Here is an 18,341-nt window from a genome sequence, read left to right as displayed (position 1 = left end):
TGCGACCACCAATGTAGAGAATTTATCATGTGCGGCGTGACCTTGATGGTATCGTCAAACGAATCAATGGCTTGTTGCCATTGAAGTTGCGGTTCCTCCTGAAGAGGTGGCATTTTGAGCCGTACCAAGGGTATGAGATGTATCGTTGAAGAGCACATCCTCAGGAGCGAAGCGAACATTCGGACTGAAACTGGCCTTTTTTTTTTCCTTTTTCAAATTAACCTAGCTAAATTTTTGAAGATGCAGTTGGCAACCAAGTGACAAGAATGCGTTGCATTGGACCGTGTGTAACCTTGCTCCGAGAAAAAACATGACTTGGAGGACGCAACTGATTTGCTGTCGTTGAGAAACAGCCTCAGAGAATAGAAGAGATGGATACATTCTGCTGTGGCAATCTTGGTTTCATGTTCTGAAGGACCTTTGAGCAGCCAATCGTCTAGATAAGGGAACACTTGTATTCCTCGAGATTGCAATGCTGCTGCCTCTGGTGCCAAGCACTTCGTGAAGGTTCTTGGTGCCAATTTCAGCCCAAACAGGAGCACTTTGAACTGATAATGGGCGCAAGGCACTTGAAAGCGAAGATATTTGTGATGTTTGGGGTGGATAGGTATGTGGAAATACGCCTTTTCCATAGAAGCCATAAAATCTCCTTTGTTTAAAAAACTCAAAATCTCATGACGACGTGAGGGACCCCTGGGCAGAGTAATAGGTGGCTGTTTGATGAATTCCAGGGTGTGGCCATTGGTTACTAGGTCTAGAACCCATTGGTCTGATGTAATTTCCTGCCACTTGTGAACAAAGCTGATATCTTCTGGCCCACGGGTAAGAAGGGTAAAATGGTTGGTGCCCTATGGAGATGACTGCTTCCTGTTAGCGTCTCGGCCTTGATACTGCGATCTCTTTCGACCACCCTGACGGGAGAAACTAGCCGTAGACTATTGACGGTATGATGTCTGGCTGTAAGGCTGTACTGGGATTGATACTGCCTATTCTGTAGGTTTTGGTATCCTCCTCTTGACGAATAAACCACGTTCTCTCACTCCTCCGAAAGATCTGCACCCGTATTAAAGGGTGCCTAATGATCCTGCAGTATCCTTGTTCATTTGTATAGCTAAGAGGGTTTCATCAATATGTTCACCAAACCAAAAACCTCTTCATCATGGGCCATGTCTAAAATCTTTGATTGCCCCTCAGGTTTGAAAGTTGTGGCTTTAAGCCATCCCTGGTGTCCAAACACTGCAGCCCCTGCTAGCTGACGGAAGTTGGTGTTCACTATGTCCAAGGCGCATATATAGTTTCCGATGCGGCACTTTCTCCTTCAAACAGAATCTTTCTTGCTTTCTGCCTTCGGTCCTCAGGAATGAGGTCAATGAGACTCGCCATGTCTGACCACATTTGACGGTCATAACAGCCGATTATGGCTAGAGGATTGGCAGCTCTAATAGAGGCCGCTGCCATGGTAGAGAATTTTTTGCCTATAAAGGTCCAGACGACGTCCTTCCTTGTGTGGTGATAGGCGTTGCGGGATTTTAGATCGCTGTTGGGCGGCCTGTAAAATTATTGAAGCTGGCCGAGGGTGACCCATTAGACAGTATGGGCTTTTAGCAGGTGCACAGTATTTCTTTTCTATGCGCGGAAACACTGCTGGAATAGATGTAGTCTAGTATAGGTTCCACACTCGAGATCTTCCAGGACTCTTCTTTGAAATCATAAATGAAACATTCTGTCTGTTCGACTAACTGGCAGTAGAAGTCTAGTTCTTGCCTGCTGTAAGAAATTATGTACAGGATGCAGTCATAAATGAGGCCATCGTATACGATCTCATCGTAGACTTTGCTGTCGTAGACATGGGTATGTAGGCGAGGTTATTGCAGACGAGGCCGTCGTCATAGATTACCGCCCTGAACAACCATCATAGATGAGGCTGTCGTAGACGACCGTCATAGACAATGCCATCATAGATGAGGCAATCATAGATGAAGCCATCCGTAGATAAGGCAATCATAGATGAGGTAGTCCTATGATGGCCATTCGTACACGAGGCCATCCGTACATGAGGCCATCCGTACATGAGGCCATCCGTACATGAGGCCATCCATACATGAGGCCATCCATACATGAGGCCATCCATACATGAGGCCATCCATACATGATGAGGCTGTCGTAGACGATGGTCATAGACAATACCATCATAGATGAGGTAATCATAGGAGAGGCCATCCGTAAAGGAGGCAGCCCTAGATGAGGCAATCGTATGATGAGTTTTCCTTCGAGATGAGGCTGTCCTGGGCAATCTCATTGTAGAGGAGGCCATCGTAGATGAGGCCATTCGTGGGTGAGACCATCGTAGATGAGGCCGTCGACGACGACAGTCGTAGAGGAGTCCGTCGTCGACGACCGTCGTAGATGAGGCCGTCGCCGACCGTCGTAGATGAGGCCGTCGTAGATGAGGCCGTCGCCGACGACCGTCGTAGATGAGGCCGACGACCGTCGTAGATGAGGCCGTCGCCGACGACCGTCGTAGATGAGGCCGTCGCCGACGACCGTCGTAGATGAGGCCGTCGCCGACGACCGTCGTAGATGAGGCCGTCGCCGACGACCGTCGTAGATGAGGCCGTCGTAGATGAGGCCGTCGTCGACGAGGCCGTCGTCGACGACCGTCGTAGATGAGGCCGTCGTCGACGAGGCCGTCGTCGACGACCGTCGTAGATGAGGCCGTCGTCGTCGACCGTCGTAGATGAGGCCGTCGTCGACGACCGTCGTAGATGGCCGTCGTAGATGAGGCCGTCGTAGATGAGGCCGTCGTAGACTACCGTCGTAGATGAGGCCGTCGTAGACGACCCTCGTAGATGAGGCCGCCGTAGACGACCCTCGTAGATGAGGCCGCCGTAGACGACCCTCGTAGATGAGGCCGCCGTAGACGACCCTCGTAGATGAGGCCGCCGTAGACGACCCTCGTAGATGAGGCCGCCGTAGACGACCCTCGTAGATGAGGCCGCCGTAGACTACCCTCGTAGATGAGGCCGCCGTAGACTACCCTCGTAGATGAGGCCGCCGTAGACTACCCTCGTAGATGAGGCCGCCGTAGACTACCCTCGTAGATGAGGCCGTCGTAGACGACCCTCGTAGATGAGGCCGTCGTAGACGACCCTCGTAGATGAGGCCGTCGTAGACGACCCTCGTAGATGAGGCCGTCGTAGACGACCGTCGTAGATGAGGCAGTCGTAGACGACCGTCGTAGATGAGGCAGTCGTAGATGAGGCAGTCGTAGACGACCGTCGTAGATGAAGCCGTCGTAGACGACCGTAGTAGATGAGGCAGTCGTAGATGACCATCGTAGACGACCATCATAGGAGGCCCATCATAGACGAGGCCATCGTAGATGAGGTCAATATTGGTGAGGCAGTAATATTAGACATGGAGTTTTGTAATAGACTCCTTAATGTCAGGTTAAACAGATTTCCCTGATGTAGGGATGAAAAGGGAGTTGTAAGATCAGCCTCTGAGGAAGTTTTTCCCACTTGCCTCTCTCTGTGAGAAGTGCCTATCAAGACTCAAGGTAGGTCTTTATGGCATTTTTGCGCGCCCTCTGGAGGCTCCTGGCGCGACTTCTTCCTTTGACCTCTCCTATGAGGTGAAGGAATCCTCGTTGTTCTCATCAGAAGTGACAGATGAAAGTCTCTGTAGTCCCAGTAATAGCTTCACCTCTCAGAACGTGAGTTATTGAGGAAAGGTTAGACATATTTCGTAGTCTATTACCTTGTTTCCTGCCACTCTGCTATATTACTGCCTTAATAGGGTCAGAGAAATGAAGTATGATCTTGGATGATCCAAAAAGTAGTAATAGCTGAAGAAACTGAGCAGAGCTCAGGGAGACACCCTTCACACACGACGTGCGGTGAAAATCTGAGGAGAACTGCCTCTGCTGGGAAGGTTCTGGAGGGTGCTGGCAGCTGATTGGCTGGGACCAATCTTTGGTTCTTTTTTATATAATGATGTAGATAGGCTACTAAGACTTGGGCCTTAGGCTTTTTCTTTTAGCCTACTACTATTATTTACTCTTGGCACTACTTTTGTATTTACCGTGGGACTCCCGCCTCGGCGACGGGGAAGGATTCAGGCATGTGAATCTATGAAAGATACCCCAATACTGGATAACCAGAGCCTACTATCACTCTCACCTCCAGTTCTGCAACCTTGATTTGGCAATAATATCTATACCAAACACTCCCCCAATATGCATTAGTGTGTCACCCAATGACTAGTTGGCGCCCATACAGTCCAAAAACAATAAAACTGCCTAAAATCTTTGGAAGATTTCTCATGCATTTCACACTTATGACTTGCTCTTAGAGAATTTGCCAAAATGGCCTCTTCTTGCATTACACGTGTTCCGGAGAAGGTGAAAGACAGTATTGGCAACATGACTATTGCTTCCACGACACCAGGATTGAATAGGCTTGGTCTTCTCCCCATCATTTTAGAAAAACTATTGTTGAGATGGACACTATGAACCTTTTGTGATTGGGTGACAAAGAAAATTTCTACATATACAACACCGTGCTTTTAATGTTTGAGGATAGCTTAATTGCTTTGTGCGAAGCCAGCTGGTACTAGTCAACAAAGTCTCCTGTATTTTCTTGCTACTAGCCTTCTCGTTCACTTGGTGCGTAATTGTTTTGACTTTGAATTCCTTGTACATGCATGTTGCAGCCAATAATCTCAGTGCCCTTCCAAAGCTCCCACATAGCAAACACAACAAGATGATGGACTGAGTGCTGAAACTTTTCAAACACTCTCCCCAGTCAGGAGATCTGGGTTTAAACAATCGTTATTTTGCGCAATATGCCACCCCAGTTTGGACCCAGTCATGTGCAAATTAGTCTTGACCCTGTTCCTCATGGGAACAGTCCAGCCCAGTTCCTCCCTAGACCAGAAACAAGCATCCTGGGACCGGTTTTGGGGTATCACCCCTTATCACCAGGCTAGCTTGAATCCAGTGGCACAGCAAGCAAGGGACCCACATCCTGGCATACCTTTGATCACTGAAACGAGTCCCACGATGCTTGCTTCTGGTCCAGGGAGGACCTGGCAGTTTGGGCTGGACTCTTCCCATGGGGGGCAGGGTCAAGACTGATTTGCATATGGCTGGGTTTAAACTGGAATGGCATGGGGAGCAAAATAACGAGAGATTTAGACCCAGATTTCTGTACTGGGATCAATGTTTGACATTGCTTAACATTCTGCCCATCAATTGTTCTTTTTGCTTACAAAGCTCCCAATCAGTTCCATGGCAACTGGTGTCTACTATAAAATGTATGCCTTTCCATGAAGAAATTACTGAGGTTTGAAACAAGAAAGAAGCATTTACACGCAGAGCCATATTCCTCAACAGCATCCGCTTCACCCATGACTGTCTCACTAGGAAGATGCTTAGGATTTCCCTGCCCTCTGGACACAGACAATGGAGAAAGAAGGCACATTTTTCTTTTACATGAAAGCCCTCCCCAGCCCTCAATGGCATCGAAATACGACTCGCACTTCCCTTCCACGACTCCCAATCTAGACCTGGAGCACTGGAATTGGAAGGAAAGAAGACGGAGGTTCAACACTCTGCACCATGATGAAAACCCTAATGATACAAGTACAAATGTCAAGAGGCTCAGCAGCTTCTAAACACAGATGCGGCTTGTTATGATGTTTACCAAACAGAAAAGCAACAGCTGAACGATCAGATGCATGACGGTACATCGAATAACCTGAGCTAGAATACTGCTACATTCATCTACCTCCACAACGGTGTAAATAGTCCTTCCTCAAGACCAGAAGAAATATTTTAACAGTCACACCTTCGTGTGCATATCGCCAATTGGCAATCCAAACGAAATCAATCCAATACACTAGAGTCAAGTGTTTGTTTACACGATTTTAATTCCACAACGTACAAGTGCTTCAATCATGGGGTGTACCTACAGTTACCAATGCATTCCAGAAAGCCACACAGCAACTGCTGTGCGTGTCACTGTAAAATTAGTAATTGGTAACACGCACATTTTACAAACATATGCATATCACGATGGTTCTAGAAGGGGGGGGGGGGGGCACATTCTAAAAATTCCATGGGTGGTGTACACAGACTGTGTGAGCTGCACAGTAAAAACATAAAGGCTGCACATATATAGGATGTGCTAATAAGTAATATTGGTTTTCCAACAATGCCCCAATGCTGGAACGCTTATCTGTTGGCCTCTATTTCAGAAGCCTACATTCAAAGATGGTACCTGCTGAATTAGCAGGAAAAAAAATAATTCAATACGTGCTTAGCGTAGTCAGCTCTATGATGTGGATTGCGTTTAACTCCTAGACATCGGAGGACAACCAGGAATCAATCTGTATGATGAATGCAGCAAAACCTGTATAAAGCTTGATGCAATGAGGGAACAGCTGTGCATATGAAACCCCAGTATGAGCCGTATACACATCTAGGATAAAGACCGCGTAGAACCCAAAGAGCCACCCAGGAATCATCCAGGAGCACCGCAACTCAGACTGCTTGAAGCAGCAAGGTATGACTTTGTAGCAAAGCCTGGGAACAGAGATCTGAAAGTATTCGTCACCACTGAAAAGCGGACTCTTTGCAGCTAAGTTTACAAAAGAAGCTTCATTGAAGCTTTAGATAACACAACCAAGTCCAGGGTCTTGAAATAACTGCCTACGGAACGCCCACGACCCCCAAATCACTCAAACCGAAACATGTAAGCACTCCACATTCTTCAGTGAAAGCCCTCCCCTTCGAGGCTCTGTTCGCCACAGTCCCTCCTTCACAAGTTTCAACCATCCTAGGTAAGTAACACCCTACCGGTTCCCCAGGATCCATTGTCACAGGAATGGACCCTCCCCCTTCAGAGGCTCAATCTTTCCTTAGTGAGGACCTTCCCTCAAAAGCTGCTCCTTAGTGCAGACTTTACATCTACCTTGACCATACATTTGACTCAGACTGGCACTAACCCTAAACAACACCTTATATCAACCGTTACTGCAAACTATTAGTTCATCAGTCTCACACGCCTAACTTTGCAATACAGACATGAGGAAGTCAACACTACTCGGCAGGCAAGTTATTTTTAGCCCAATTTATTCACAGTGCAGGGCTGGTGAGTCTTGGTTCCACATCTCATTCGCTGGATTGATTACTTAATCTCAAGGCACTTGGCACGTTCTTACTGAAATTAGATTTGCTTTGAGACCTTTTTTTTGTTTTATTTGAGCTTCAATTCGTTTCCAAGTTGTTGTTCTTGGGATGGACCGGCAGGGCTTCATGTAAATTTTATTTGCTTCCTTATCTCCATTTCTCTTTTGGTTCCTCTAAGAGGATTGCGGTGACCAGGACAACAACCTTAGCCTCCATCACGTAAACTATGCACCCGGTCCACTTAAGCCTTGTGCCAGTGTGTGGCTGTGAGCAGTGGTCGCAGGCCTGCCATAAGGGTGCCCACAGAAAAGTGGTCTATTCCAATCCACGTTGCGGCCACGCCCAGGGCACTAATGCTTTATCCGACATCTTGTCATTCACACTTGCACTGAATGGTTTATGGCATGGACACTTTTGCTATGAGCCTACCTCTCAAGTCTGAGTTAAATCAGTCTCCTTCACTGGACATTAGGGTTTTTCCCCCCTCCCCTTTCAGTCACTAACGCCTACTCTTCCAGCTTCCCTGAGACAAAGTCTAAGTATTTCACGTGATCAGTCTGAATAATCACTCCCTTGTTAAATACAAAGGAAATACACAAGACCTAATACAAGAATATACTTGTGATTTCAATTTTCACTATAAAAAAAGGACTCAATTTATTCAACCTAGACCTGGCTACTCACTATTCCACCTACCTAAACAACTACTAGTCTCGATCGAAGACCCAGGTCAGAGGCATGGTCATTTTTTTAAATGACTATGCTAATAAAAGGATTCCTACCCTTCCTTTTCATTGAGCGAAAACCCTTTTATTGGTCTACTATGGAATCCTTCAGCATTATTTTCTGTTTATATATTGTTCGCCTGAGCAGGCAATCAACTATGAAATATCTCTGGTCGAAGACCTCTCTCACTACACTCTGCCAGCAGTTAAAGGTCACTGATCTCAACTCATGGTTGGAAGGGTCTGACTCTCAGACCGCTCCAGCTCCTTCGACAACGTCATCACAGTTGGGTCTCACAGCTTGTATCTATTCCAACTGGTGCAGCTAGGCATACTTTGGGCATCATTTCTCCATCCTTCACTAATTTACGTCCAAGTCCCTGCGTACTCCGCTGTCGGAAATTTCTTTTCTTTGCAGCCGAGCACTGCAACTGATCGCCCATCAGTCCCGGTCAAAGGGTGGATTTGGTCTGAAATCCCCAGCACAAGCTGCCTGTTCTAAATTACTAGATTCTTTGACCCAGGACCAATATCAACAATCACAACTTCATTACCTAGATCACCAACTCTCTGGATAGTATCGCTCAGTCTAAAACCTTCACACCTAAATGATCCAACCCAACGCTCCCACTACTCCAGTAGCTTGCTCAAACTGAAAAACCATGCAAAACTACTGAAGTCAAGAGGGCACTTTCTAATGACTCAAAGTTGGGCAATTCCAATGCTGGAAAGCAGTCAAAAAAAAAAAGTGTCATACTAATACGCTGCTGGCTGTATCTTCACTGTCCTCAATACTTCCGAGGCTGTATTTAGCACAGTGAATGAGCCATATACCAAACTGGTTCTACTCAATTTCCCTACTCGGAGTACTTATACTTGGAACTAGCCTAGTTCCTTCATAGCAAGACGGAGGATATTCGTAACTTCTGTACATCTGTGTCTGCTCTCCCTGCTTGATCTTAGCCTCTTCTACATGAAGAGCCTGAACCCATCTCTTTCCTTTACCCATATTTCTGTCGCTGATTTGCGCTCTAAAGTGCTTTCCATCTTATCTGGCTCACCTACAGTTCAGCACAATGGACATGATTGAACTAGTGGGAGACTCTAGCTCTAGTCCATTATCCAAGATACTGAGCATCTCCCTTTCCATCGCAGTGAGTCCTTCCATGTGGACACAAGACACAGTGTCATTGGTGGAAATGTTTAACAAAATCCTTTATTACGACTAGAAACACAACGGTTTCTCTCCTTCCTTTGGAAAATAAAGCTGGAGAAAGCCATATCAACTGACGGCTTTCCTGTTTCATGAAGCCAGCTGCAATTTTCATCCTTCGAAGGCAGGTTTCCACCCACTTGACGGGACAAAATCAGTCCTCAAGACCGCCCTGGAAGAACTACTACGCTTGCCAATGGCGGTCTTTCAGCTTTTAACTCCTTCAGCAGACTTCGACATTATCTTTCACCCAGTTCTTCCAAATCGCCTTGTCTATGCACGAACGAGAGACCGGCATGCAGGCACATTATTCTTTTTTGTACTTATTTATTGACATGAATGGAAGTCTGGGGAATGGGAACCTGAAACTCCAAGTAATTGGCTCACTTCAATTAGGCTTATTTGACTTTCAGGTAAAGTAAGGTAAAAATCTGTAAATACTGCACAGGTTCTGGTGTTAGTGCTCTTTCAGTGTCAATGGAGAACATTTATGTTCCACTTTACAAGACAGACTGCCTTTCCTGTTTCCCTCTCAGACAAACATATGGCTGGCTGAGTCAACATCCTCATTCAAGCAGATCTGACTTAAGAAGGGAGACAACTTGCCAATTCCAATGCATATATAAGAGTAGTGCATCTCAAACCCTCAGTTAAGTACTGTTACTAGTCCTTTCACTATCACTTGTGACCAACCTCAGCAGGAGTCTGCTCAGAGGATTCACCTATGCAGTGCAAAGGCACATTAGAGAGAACAAAATTACACGCAACCGATGATGCCCTAAGATGGGCAGGTTGATGCACAAACCATTATGAAAATATTTACATTCTCTGCAGGGCACGAAGCAAACAACGCATTCCAATGAATTAAGATTATCCAAGTAAAGACCGGCCTCATTCAACTCCTCAGTGCAAGTGTCTTGCAGCATGGTAGTCATTCTGCTATTACAGCTCAGCAACGGGTACACTGGGGCCGAAGAGGGCGCACTAGAGCCAACGCCAAACAAGAGGCACATTTTCATAGCTCCTGGTAAAACACATGCAAGCTAAAGTTACAATTGATTTCATTAGGTTAAAATATAAACAACATTGTATCTTCTTTCAGCCCCTTCCCACAGGAGTACATGAAATGCCCACTACTACTGTTGTCTTGCCCAAGATGAATAATATAGACACTGGGTTCTTTTTGTTCCCAAATGCTTCCTAGGACTTGGAAAATAATGAATGAAAAATGTCCTGGGGTCAGCACGACAACCAAGGATAATACCATAGCCTTAGAGTCTCTACTGAAAGGCATTATATACCAATAAAGGACACCAAGGAAATGGTCTGCAGTGATCAGAGAATGGCTGCAGCATCCGACTCTTTCCACAGTTTATGGAAAAATGCAGACGAGCAGTGGACTTTAGCTATCCCTACAGGGTAGTGGAGGGGCTTGGGTGTCTCTTACCCGGCTCAGTCCAAACTCATCGTGTTCATCATGAGGGATGCCATAGTTTCCTACGAGGGGGTAGGTGAGCACCAAGATCTGCGATGTGTAGGATGGGTCAGTCAGTGCCTCCGGGTAGCCCACCATGCCAGTCTGGAAAACTGCAAGAGACAAAAAAGAACAAGAAGCGAGTGAGACCACCTACTAGATCAGAGTTGCTTGACTACCATACCCTACTAAATATGGGAACAAGACTATTTGTGACTTTTCAGACACCCAAGACACACTACTGCAACATAGACTTTTATGGCCCTCCTGTATCACAGCACTTCAAATAAGCATTTGCAACCCAACGGTCTCTCCTTTAGGATCTTAAAAGTTTTTAGCTATGCAGCACATTATCCTGGCTGCTATATTAAGTCTTGTCATTTAGCCTTACACAACTGCTAGAACCGGATGAAAAGAGCATTTGTTTTCAGTGGGGCGCCATGGAAAGCGGTTATGGTAACTGTTAGTCCCAAACAATAAAGTTTTACAAAAACCAACATGCATTGACAGAGCTAATGCACGGACAAAGTCAAAAGGCTGGCAGCATAAGTCGGACCAGCTAGACCAAAACACACAATGCGGCCCCTAGTTCCACGCAAACATTGTAGCGAGAAGGGCGGAAAAGAAGCGGGTAGTTAGCATTTTGTTGTTTTAGGCGGAGGAAAAGAAAGAAATAATGAAGCAAAATAACGACAGTGACGTGCACTTACTCGTTGGTTAGGAAGAACGGGGGTGCAGAGGGAGATTAAAGGGCTTGAACCTAAGGGTGAGGGCAAACACAGTGACGCAGATGCCGACAGACGGCTCATGTGGTCAAACTGAGAAACCTTTTAGAGTATATTAGTTTGTGTTCTAGCAGCTGTGATCTTCCAACAAAGAATTCTTCGAGCAAGTGTCAGACAAACAACCCACCCTGCTTAGAACCAGTGATCGTAGCGCCGCCATGTTTGAAGAGAACACCTGCACACAAAACACACTTGCGGCCAAGCTGAACAAAGCCTTTGAGCCTCAAACTGAGGTATTCACACCAAGTTATCGCACTTCCAATAAAAAAAATGCACTCCCGCAATAACAAACCCCCCAAAATAAGAGAAAACATGTCCCGTTGCCTCGCCCCACCCCGTACACCATCTCTGTCAGCTTCCTTCCAAAACAGCCTGACTCCCCCGCAGGGATCATAGGGGCCTTTTGTTATGAACGGGTGACTGCGCGGCTGCTCCCCAGGCCGCAAAGCCCCTCTGCTTTTCATCCCCCCCCCCATTCACACACCCTGCCCAAGTCAACTGCTGAGAGCCGTTCCGAGCCCCCGCCCTGTGATGTAGGTTGCTTGCCACGTACATTGTTGTTGTTTTTTTTTTTGCAGTTTATATAGCGCGAACTCGACCCACAGATATCGGGGCGCTCTATGTGATCACCAGTTGCGTTGCAGACACATTCATTTTTAGGCACGGAGCTTCACAGGATGTTGAGCCTCGCGCCGAGACACGGACCCGGTTCCTCGGCTTCAAAGACGGCCGCTCTAGCCGATAACGCCTCTATTAAAAGCCTCTGCTAGTGACGCTAGAAACTATTGCGGTAAACTATCCGCAAGTGCATTGAGCCGACATTTGTGATTTGGAGGAGCTGCATTAATAGGAATTTGAAGAAAGGTACACCCCCTGCCCACGTACTAAAAAGAATATTAGGGCAGAGTTTACTACTGATTTCACTCAAAGGTGTAGAAAGTGGAAACAGACACAACACAACCAAACCGCTCACAAAGACATCACCACACACGGGTACATGAAACACACCTACACACACACACCTACACACACATTCTACTAGATAGTCAGATACCTAAATATATTGAAGTACATGGCCTTTACAGATGTTCATACAAGGCATAACTATGGCAAAAACATAGGCAAACGCACAGTCAAAGAGGCACTGAAGGCACTGCACACAGTCAAACACGCATACAAACAGACGCAGGCAAACAGGTGCGGGCACGCAAGTAGACAATCACTTGCAAAAGTGGCACTTGGGCAGATGAGCGTGCGCACCCATAAGGCACACAAAGACCCCACACACACACACACACACACCCTGCCCAAGTCAACTGCTCAGAGCTGATCCGAGCCCCAGCCCTGTGATGTAGGTTGCTTGCCACGTACATTGCGCACTCACAGGGCACACGAAGACCCGCCCACCCAATTCACATATACTCAAACACACAGATATAATACACAGAGGCGAGGAGGCAAAAAGACAGTCGCAAACCAACACGCTGCGAGGCACACAGATGAATAAAAACACAGTAATGCACATAGACAAGCAAGAAGAAACAGAGAGACACACTCAAATGCACGCACACACAGACACCCGCATACAGACACACGCACAGCCCATCAACAGTCAGCGCCTATCAATCAGACGCATGCCGTGTCTGCCCTCGGCCCTCGCCTTTTCTCCTGAAGTGCCAAGAAGCCAAATGAGAATTGTGCACCCCGGAGGACGAGTCTATTTAGCCAACAACAAGGACAAGGTATAATTGAACGAGACTGGCCGAGCCAAAAAAACACGACTGTTGTGTAAATTCTGCAGAGATATCTTTCACCTGGCAGAATCTTCCAACGTGTGCTTTAATACGGGCGTGGTGGGAGGGAGGAGCCTAGCGCGCAACCAAGATGGCCGCGTAGGTGCGAGGCTCCCGAGGACCTCCGCGACCTCCTACGACTATCCTGAACTTATCCTGTCCCAGATGAGGGGACTGTGTGGTGAGCCTGAGCTGAGGTGGCACCCGTTTTCCGCTTCCAAATCGGACCTCGGACACCGGCTTGAGCACCGATCGAGGTTTGCGGCCTTCTCCTAGCCGAACCCCGGATTTGCGCTGTGGGGCGATCCAGTGTCAAAGTGAACAACAGCGGTGGGCAGGGCTTGGTGACTCGCATACCCCGCACTTTCGCTTTCGCACCCCCCTTGCTGTCTCTGCGAGGTTGGGTCGCGGGGCTTTGTGTGTTGGTGTGGCCTCGCTGGGGGACCCTGCCTGCCCGCCGGCTGTGATCCACCCCGCAGATCTGAGGTGGCCCCCCCCCGGAGCCCGTGGACCGGCTTGCCTGCCCTTCACGACGTGGCTGGTGCGACCGGGAGACTGGGACCATGGCCACGAAACAAGATGGTGACCGGGCAAAGATAAAATCGACCCGGCGTGGCGCAGTCCATCAGTCCAACAGCATGGACCGCTATACCCTCCAGAAGGGATCTCCCGAGGTGCCACGCAGGTCCCCTGAGGGCCCTACTGATGCCCCCGATCTGCCCACGGATCTGACTCTGCGTGATGTCATGGGCGCCATCGCCGAGATGAAGGCCTCGGTGGGCCAGCGTTTCGATACACTGGCGCAGAAGATCGACTCGGTCCTCGTGGATGTTGGCCTGGTAAGGGCCGATCTCTCCAAGACCAACGACCGAGTCGATTCTTTGGCCCACACCGCATCGGGCCTTACGACAGATGTGGCGGCCCTACAAACGGAGGTGCGCCGGCTTACTCGGGCGAGTGCGCTGATGGATCGCCGCCTGGAGGACTCCGAGAGTCGGGCCCGGAGGAACAACATCCGTATCATCGGGGTGCCTGAGGGACGTGAGGAGGCGGCGGCGGACCTCTTCGTGGAAGACCTGATTGTTACCCATCTCCAGCCACGGGGGCTGAGTAAATTCTTTGCTGTGGAGAGGGCCCACAGGGTTCCCGGGGGAAGGCCTAAGGTCGGAGCCCCTCCGAGACCTCTCATTGCCCGGATATTTAATTTTCGGGACAGAGACGCTATCCTGCAATCCTCCAGACTACAGGGACCGATTAGACTTGACAATATGGACGTTAATTTTTATCCTGATTTCACCCCAGCGGTCCAGAAGCAGAGACTGAGCTTCCTCGGTGTCAAACGCCGTCTTCGGGACCTAAACCTCAAATACGCCATGCTTTTCCCAGCTAAGCTGCGAGTGGAGGTGGATGGTCGCACGCACTTTTTTGATCGTCCCGAAGCGGCCGGGGACTGGCTGGATACTCTGTCTGGGGATCGGGATCGGGGGGGCGGGGGGGAGCGGTGGGGGGAGAGGGCTCGCCGGATCAGGACTGAGGGACTAATATTAGGCCTCGCTCGGGACAAAAATGATGCCACTGTTGACCATGCGTCTGTTCGCTTAAGTTCCCCTCCTATGGAGGTTGTGTGGGGTCTCTTGGGGGTTCTCCCTCCTCCTCTGGGGGTCTAGTTAGTTTAACTATCTATGGGGCGACAGGCACACTGCACGTTGGGGGGGCTGTTTGGGCTCATGCAGGGGTGCAGGGAGGGGGGAGTTCTGTTGGGGTGGGTGGGCAGGGATGGGGTGTTGTTCGTTTTTATCACAAGGCAAACTTATTTTTGTGTTGGTTCTAAGGTGCTCTCGGGGGGACGAATGATGGTTTCTGTGTATGATGGGGGGTAGGGAATTAACTTTGTTGTCTTGGAACGTTAATGGACTGGGGAACAGGATCAAACGAGGTGTGGTCCTGCAGTTTTTGAAGCGACTCTCGCCCGATGTAGTCTTTCTGCAGGAGACACACCTTATTGGCAATTCCTTCTGTGCCATGAATCGGCGTGGCTACCGCCTCGTGGCCCACTCGGGCTTCACGTCAGGCTCAAGGGGTGTGGGTATCATGGTAAAGAACTCGCTCCCGTTAGAAATTGATGAGGTGCTCCACGATGATAGGGGACGTTACACTGTCTTGGTGGGGAGAATGGAGGGCAAAGTGGTTGTCTTTGTGTCAGTATACGTCCCACCGGGGCTGCAGTCGACCACCTTTGCAGACCTGGGGCGCCTCCTCCTTGGCCTTCCGGGGGGGCTTCTGGTGGTGGGGGGGGATTTCAATGCGGTGGTTTCTGGGACTGTGGATCGTCACCCCCCTAGGGACCTCCCCCGGGCACAGGCGTGGCTATCCGGCCTCTTGGATACACTGGGATTGGTGGACTGCTGGCGCTTAAAACATCCCACGCAGCTGCAGTACACTTTCCACTCGGGGGCCCATGGTAGTCTCTCACGGCTTGATTATGTCCTTGTCCCGGCGGCCTATGTCGGGAGGGTGGGGGAGGTGCGCCATTTGGCACGGGGTATCTCGGACCACTCCCCGCTCCTGTTACATTTCGATGTCTTTCCGAGGGGTGAGGGCAGGGTGGTCCCAATCAATTCCTGGTACCTGCGCGACCCCACCATTCGCGCTGACTTGATTAAATCCCTCCAGCGATATTTTGATGAGAATGTGGGGTCAGTGCCTTCGGCTATCTCCCTGTGGGAGGCCTTCAAGACAGTACTCAGAGGGGAGGCCCTATCCCTTATTTCCCACGCCCGGAGGCGCGAGTGGGAGGAGGTGACCCGGGTGGAGGCTGAAATAGCCGAGTTGGAGGGTAATCTAGAAGATGGGGTGACGGATGCTGCACTACATGTCCTCCAACTTAAACAAGCGGCCTATAGGGCCCTCGTCACGGAGGCGGCCAGGGGCCTTAGTAGAGAGCAACAGGGGCGACTGTATGATGTGGGTGATAAGGCTGGTAAACTGATAGCGTGGTTGGATAAAAAGGAGAGAGCGAATCGTGTGGTCCCGCTGATTGAGAAAACGAATGGTGTGTGTGTAACTGAGCCAGAAGAAATTGTCTCCTGTTTCGCGGATTATTTCCGCGAGGTGTATTCCCCGGTCTCTTCCTGCTCTGAAGAGGATTCCCGTGCCCTGCTCAGGGATATCGCGCTGCCGTCCCTTTCCGGGGAGGACAGGGTGTCGCTGGACGCCGCTCCCACCTCCGACGAAATCGCCCTCGCCATACGCTCGGTCGCTTCTGGCAAGGCCATGGGCCCGAATGGTATCCCTATCGAGTTGTATAAGTTGCGACCGGATACACTGGCGCCCCACCTCCGCGCAATGTTCCTGGCGGCCCACTCGCTGGGCTCCCTCCCGCTTGACCAGCGTCTGGCTACAATCGTGGTGATCCACAAGGAAGGGAGACCTCGGGACCGGGTTACTTCCTATCGGCCTATCTCACTACTGAATGCGGAGCCCAAAATTCTCGCCAAGGTACTGGCCAATCGGCTGGTCGGTGTGGTGGGCGATCTGGTTCATCAGGACCAGTCCGGCTTTATTCCCCATCGCAACACAGCCCTTAACCTGCGGCGTTTGCATGGGGTGCTCGCACGCGTCCCATTTATACGGGAACCGGCCATTTTGGCGTCCTTGGACGCCACCATGGCGTTTGATACGCTTGAGTGGCCATACATCTGGGCGATGCTTGCGAAGTTTGGATTTGGCCCAGGATTCATCAGTTGGGTCAAATTGTTGTATTCGGGCCCATTGGCGCAGGTGGTGGTGAACGGAAGAGTATCGGCCCCGTTCGAGCTGGGCCGGGGCACGCGACAGGGCTGTCCCTTATCGCCGCTTCTTTTTGCGCTTGCCTTGGAGCCCCTGGCGGAGTGGCTGCGGTGGGAGCCTTCCATCCGTGGTCTCCGTTGGACCCCCGAGTATGAGGACCGCGTATCCCTATACGCTGATGACATCCTTCTGTACCTAGCCTCCCCACGTAAATCACTTATAGTGCTGGTTGATGTTTTACATTCATTTGGTCGTAACTCCGGTCTCGTCATCAACTGGGCTAAATCGTGCGTGTATGTTCTCTCTGGGGAGGCTCCTATTCTCCCGCGGGGCTGTCCGATCCAGATCGCCCCGCAGGGATTTCGGTACCTGGGTGTCTTCATTACTCTGGACCCGGAGGCCCGGTATGAACGGAACCTGCTTCCCCCCCTCCAGCGCCTGCAGGTAGATGTCGCACGCTGGCGGCGCCTGCCGCTTTCGCCGCTCGGCCGGGCGGCATTGTTCAAGATGATGTCTCTGCCGCGTTTCCTGTACGCTTTGCAGAACACTATGGACTTAGTCCCGGCGTGCTACTTCCGTGAGGTGGAGAGTCTGCAACGCCGCCTGTTCTGGGACGGGAGGCCGCGTATTGCCCTGGCAAAGTTGACGCTCCCATGGTATGACGGGGGGGATTGCCCTCCCGGATATTAAACGGTACTACTGGGCCTCCCAGCTAGCTGCAATTAACCATGGCCTATACGGGCCCGCCTTAAACCCGGCATTCGAAATGGACAAGATGCTCCTGCCAGGTGGCGACTACAATCGAGCGCTCTATTCTAGCGCGCCCGACGCTCGTCTGACGGGCCCCACGCGTGTCATGGTGCAAGTGTGGCACGCGGCCAATGCAGCTATGGGGTGGAAGGACCGTTTGACCCGGGCGTCACCACTATACGCGTCTGAGCGGTTGGGCTCCCTGTGGACCTCTAAGGGCTTTGAGAAGTGGGACATAATAGGCATCAGTAAAGTGGGGGATCTCTGGACGAGGGGAGGATTTAAAACGTTCGATATGCTGCAGACGGAATTTCAGTTGCAGGGCAGTGAATACTTTCGGTATTTGCAGGTCCGTCATGCGCTGGGCTCCGTCTTTTCGGACGTTGCCTCCATCCCGGAATATTCCCCCCTGGAGGATAGAATGCTGGATGGGCACGTCCCGGACAGCACGATCTCACTGATATACAAAAAGCTGATAAACGACCGCTCGGGCCTGTTGACTGCCCTTCGTGCGGCTTGGGTTGCCGACGGGCTGGAGTTGGACGACGAGGACTGGACCTCCGCGGTGGCCTCCCCGAAGGAGGTGGCCATACCGGCTCGCCTTCGCTTCATCCAGCTCA

General features: G+C 50.1%; 1 protein-coding gene across 2 annotated transcripts in view; it reads right to left on the bottom strand.

Annotated features, from left to right (window-relative positions):
* CAD (carbamoyl-phosphate synthetase 2, aspartate transcarbamylase, and dihydroorotase) overlaps positions 1-18,341 on the bottom strand; it is a 399,701-nt gene that overhangs the window by 354,808 nt on the left and 26,552 nt on the right. For both annotated transcript variants that reach the window (XM_085613270.1, XM_085613271.1), the window contains exon 2: positions 10,578-10,717. In XM_085613270.1, coding sequence (XP_085469396.1) covers positions 10,578-10,717 — 140 coding nt within the window. The remainder of the gene's footprint in view (positions 1-10,577; positions 10,718-18,341) is intronic.

Source organism: Triturus cristatus, chromosome 6, assembly GCF_964204655.1.
Source record: "Triturus cristatus chromosome 6, aTriCri1.1, whole genome shotgun sequence".
Taxonomy (NCBI): Eukaryota; Metazoa; Chordata; class Amphibia; order Caudata; family Salamandridae; genus Triturus; species Triturus cristatus.
This window is presented reverse-complemented; position numbering and strand designations above follow the sequence as displayed.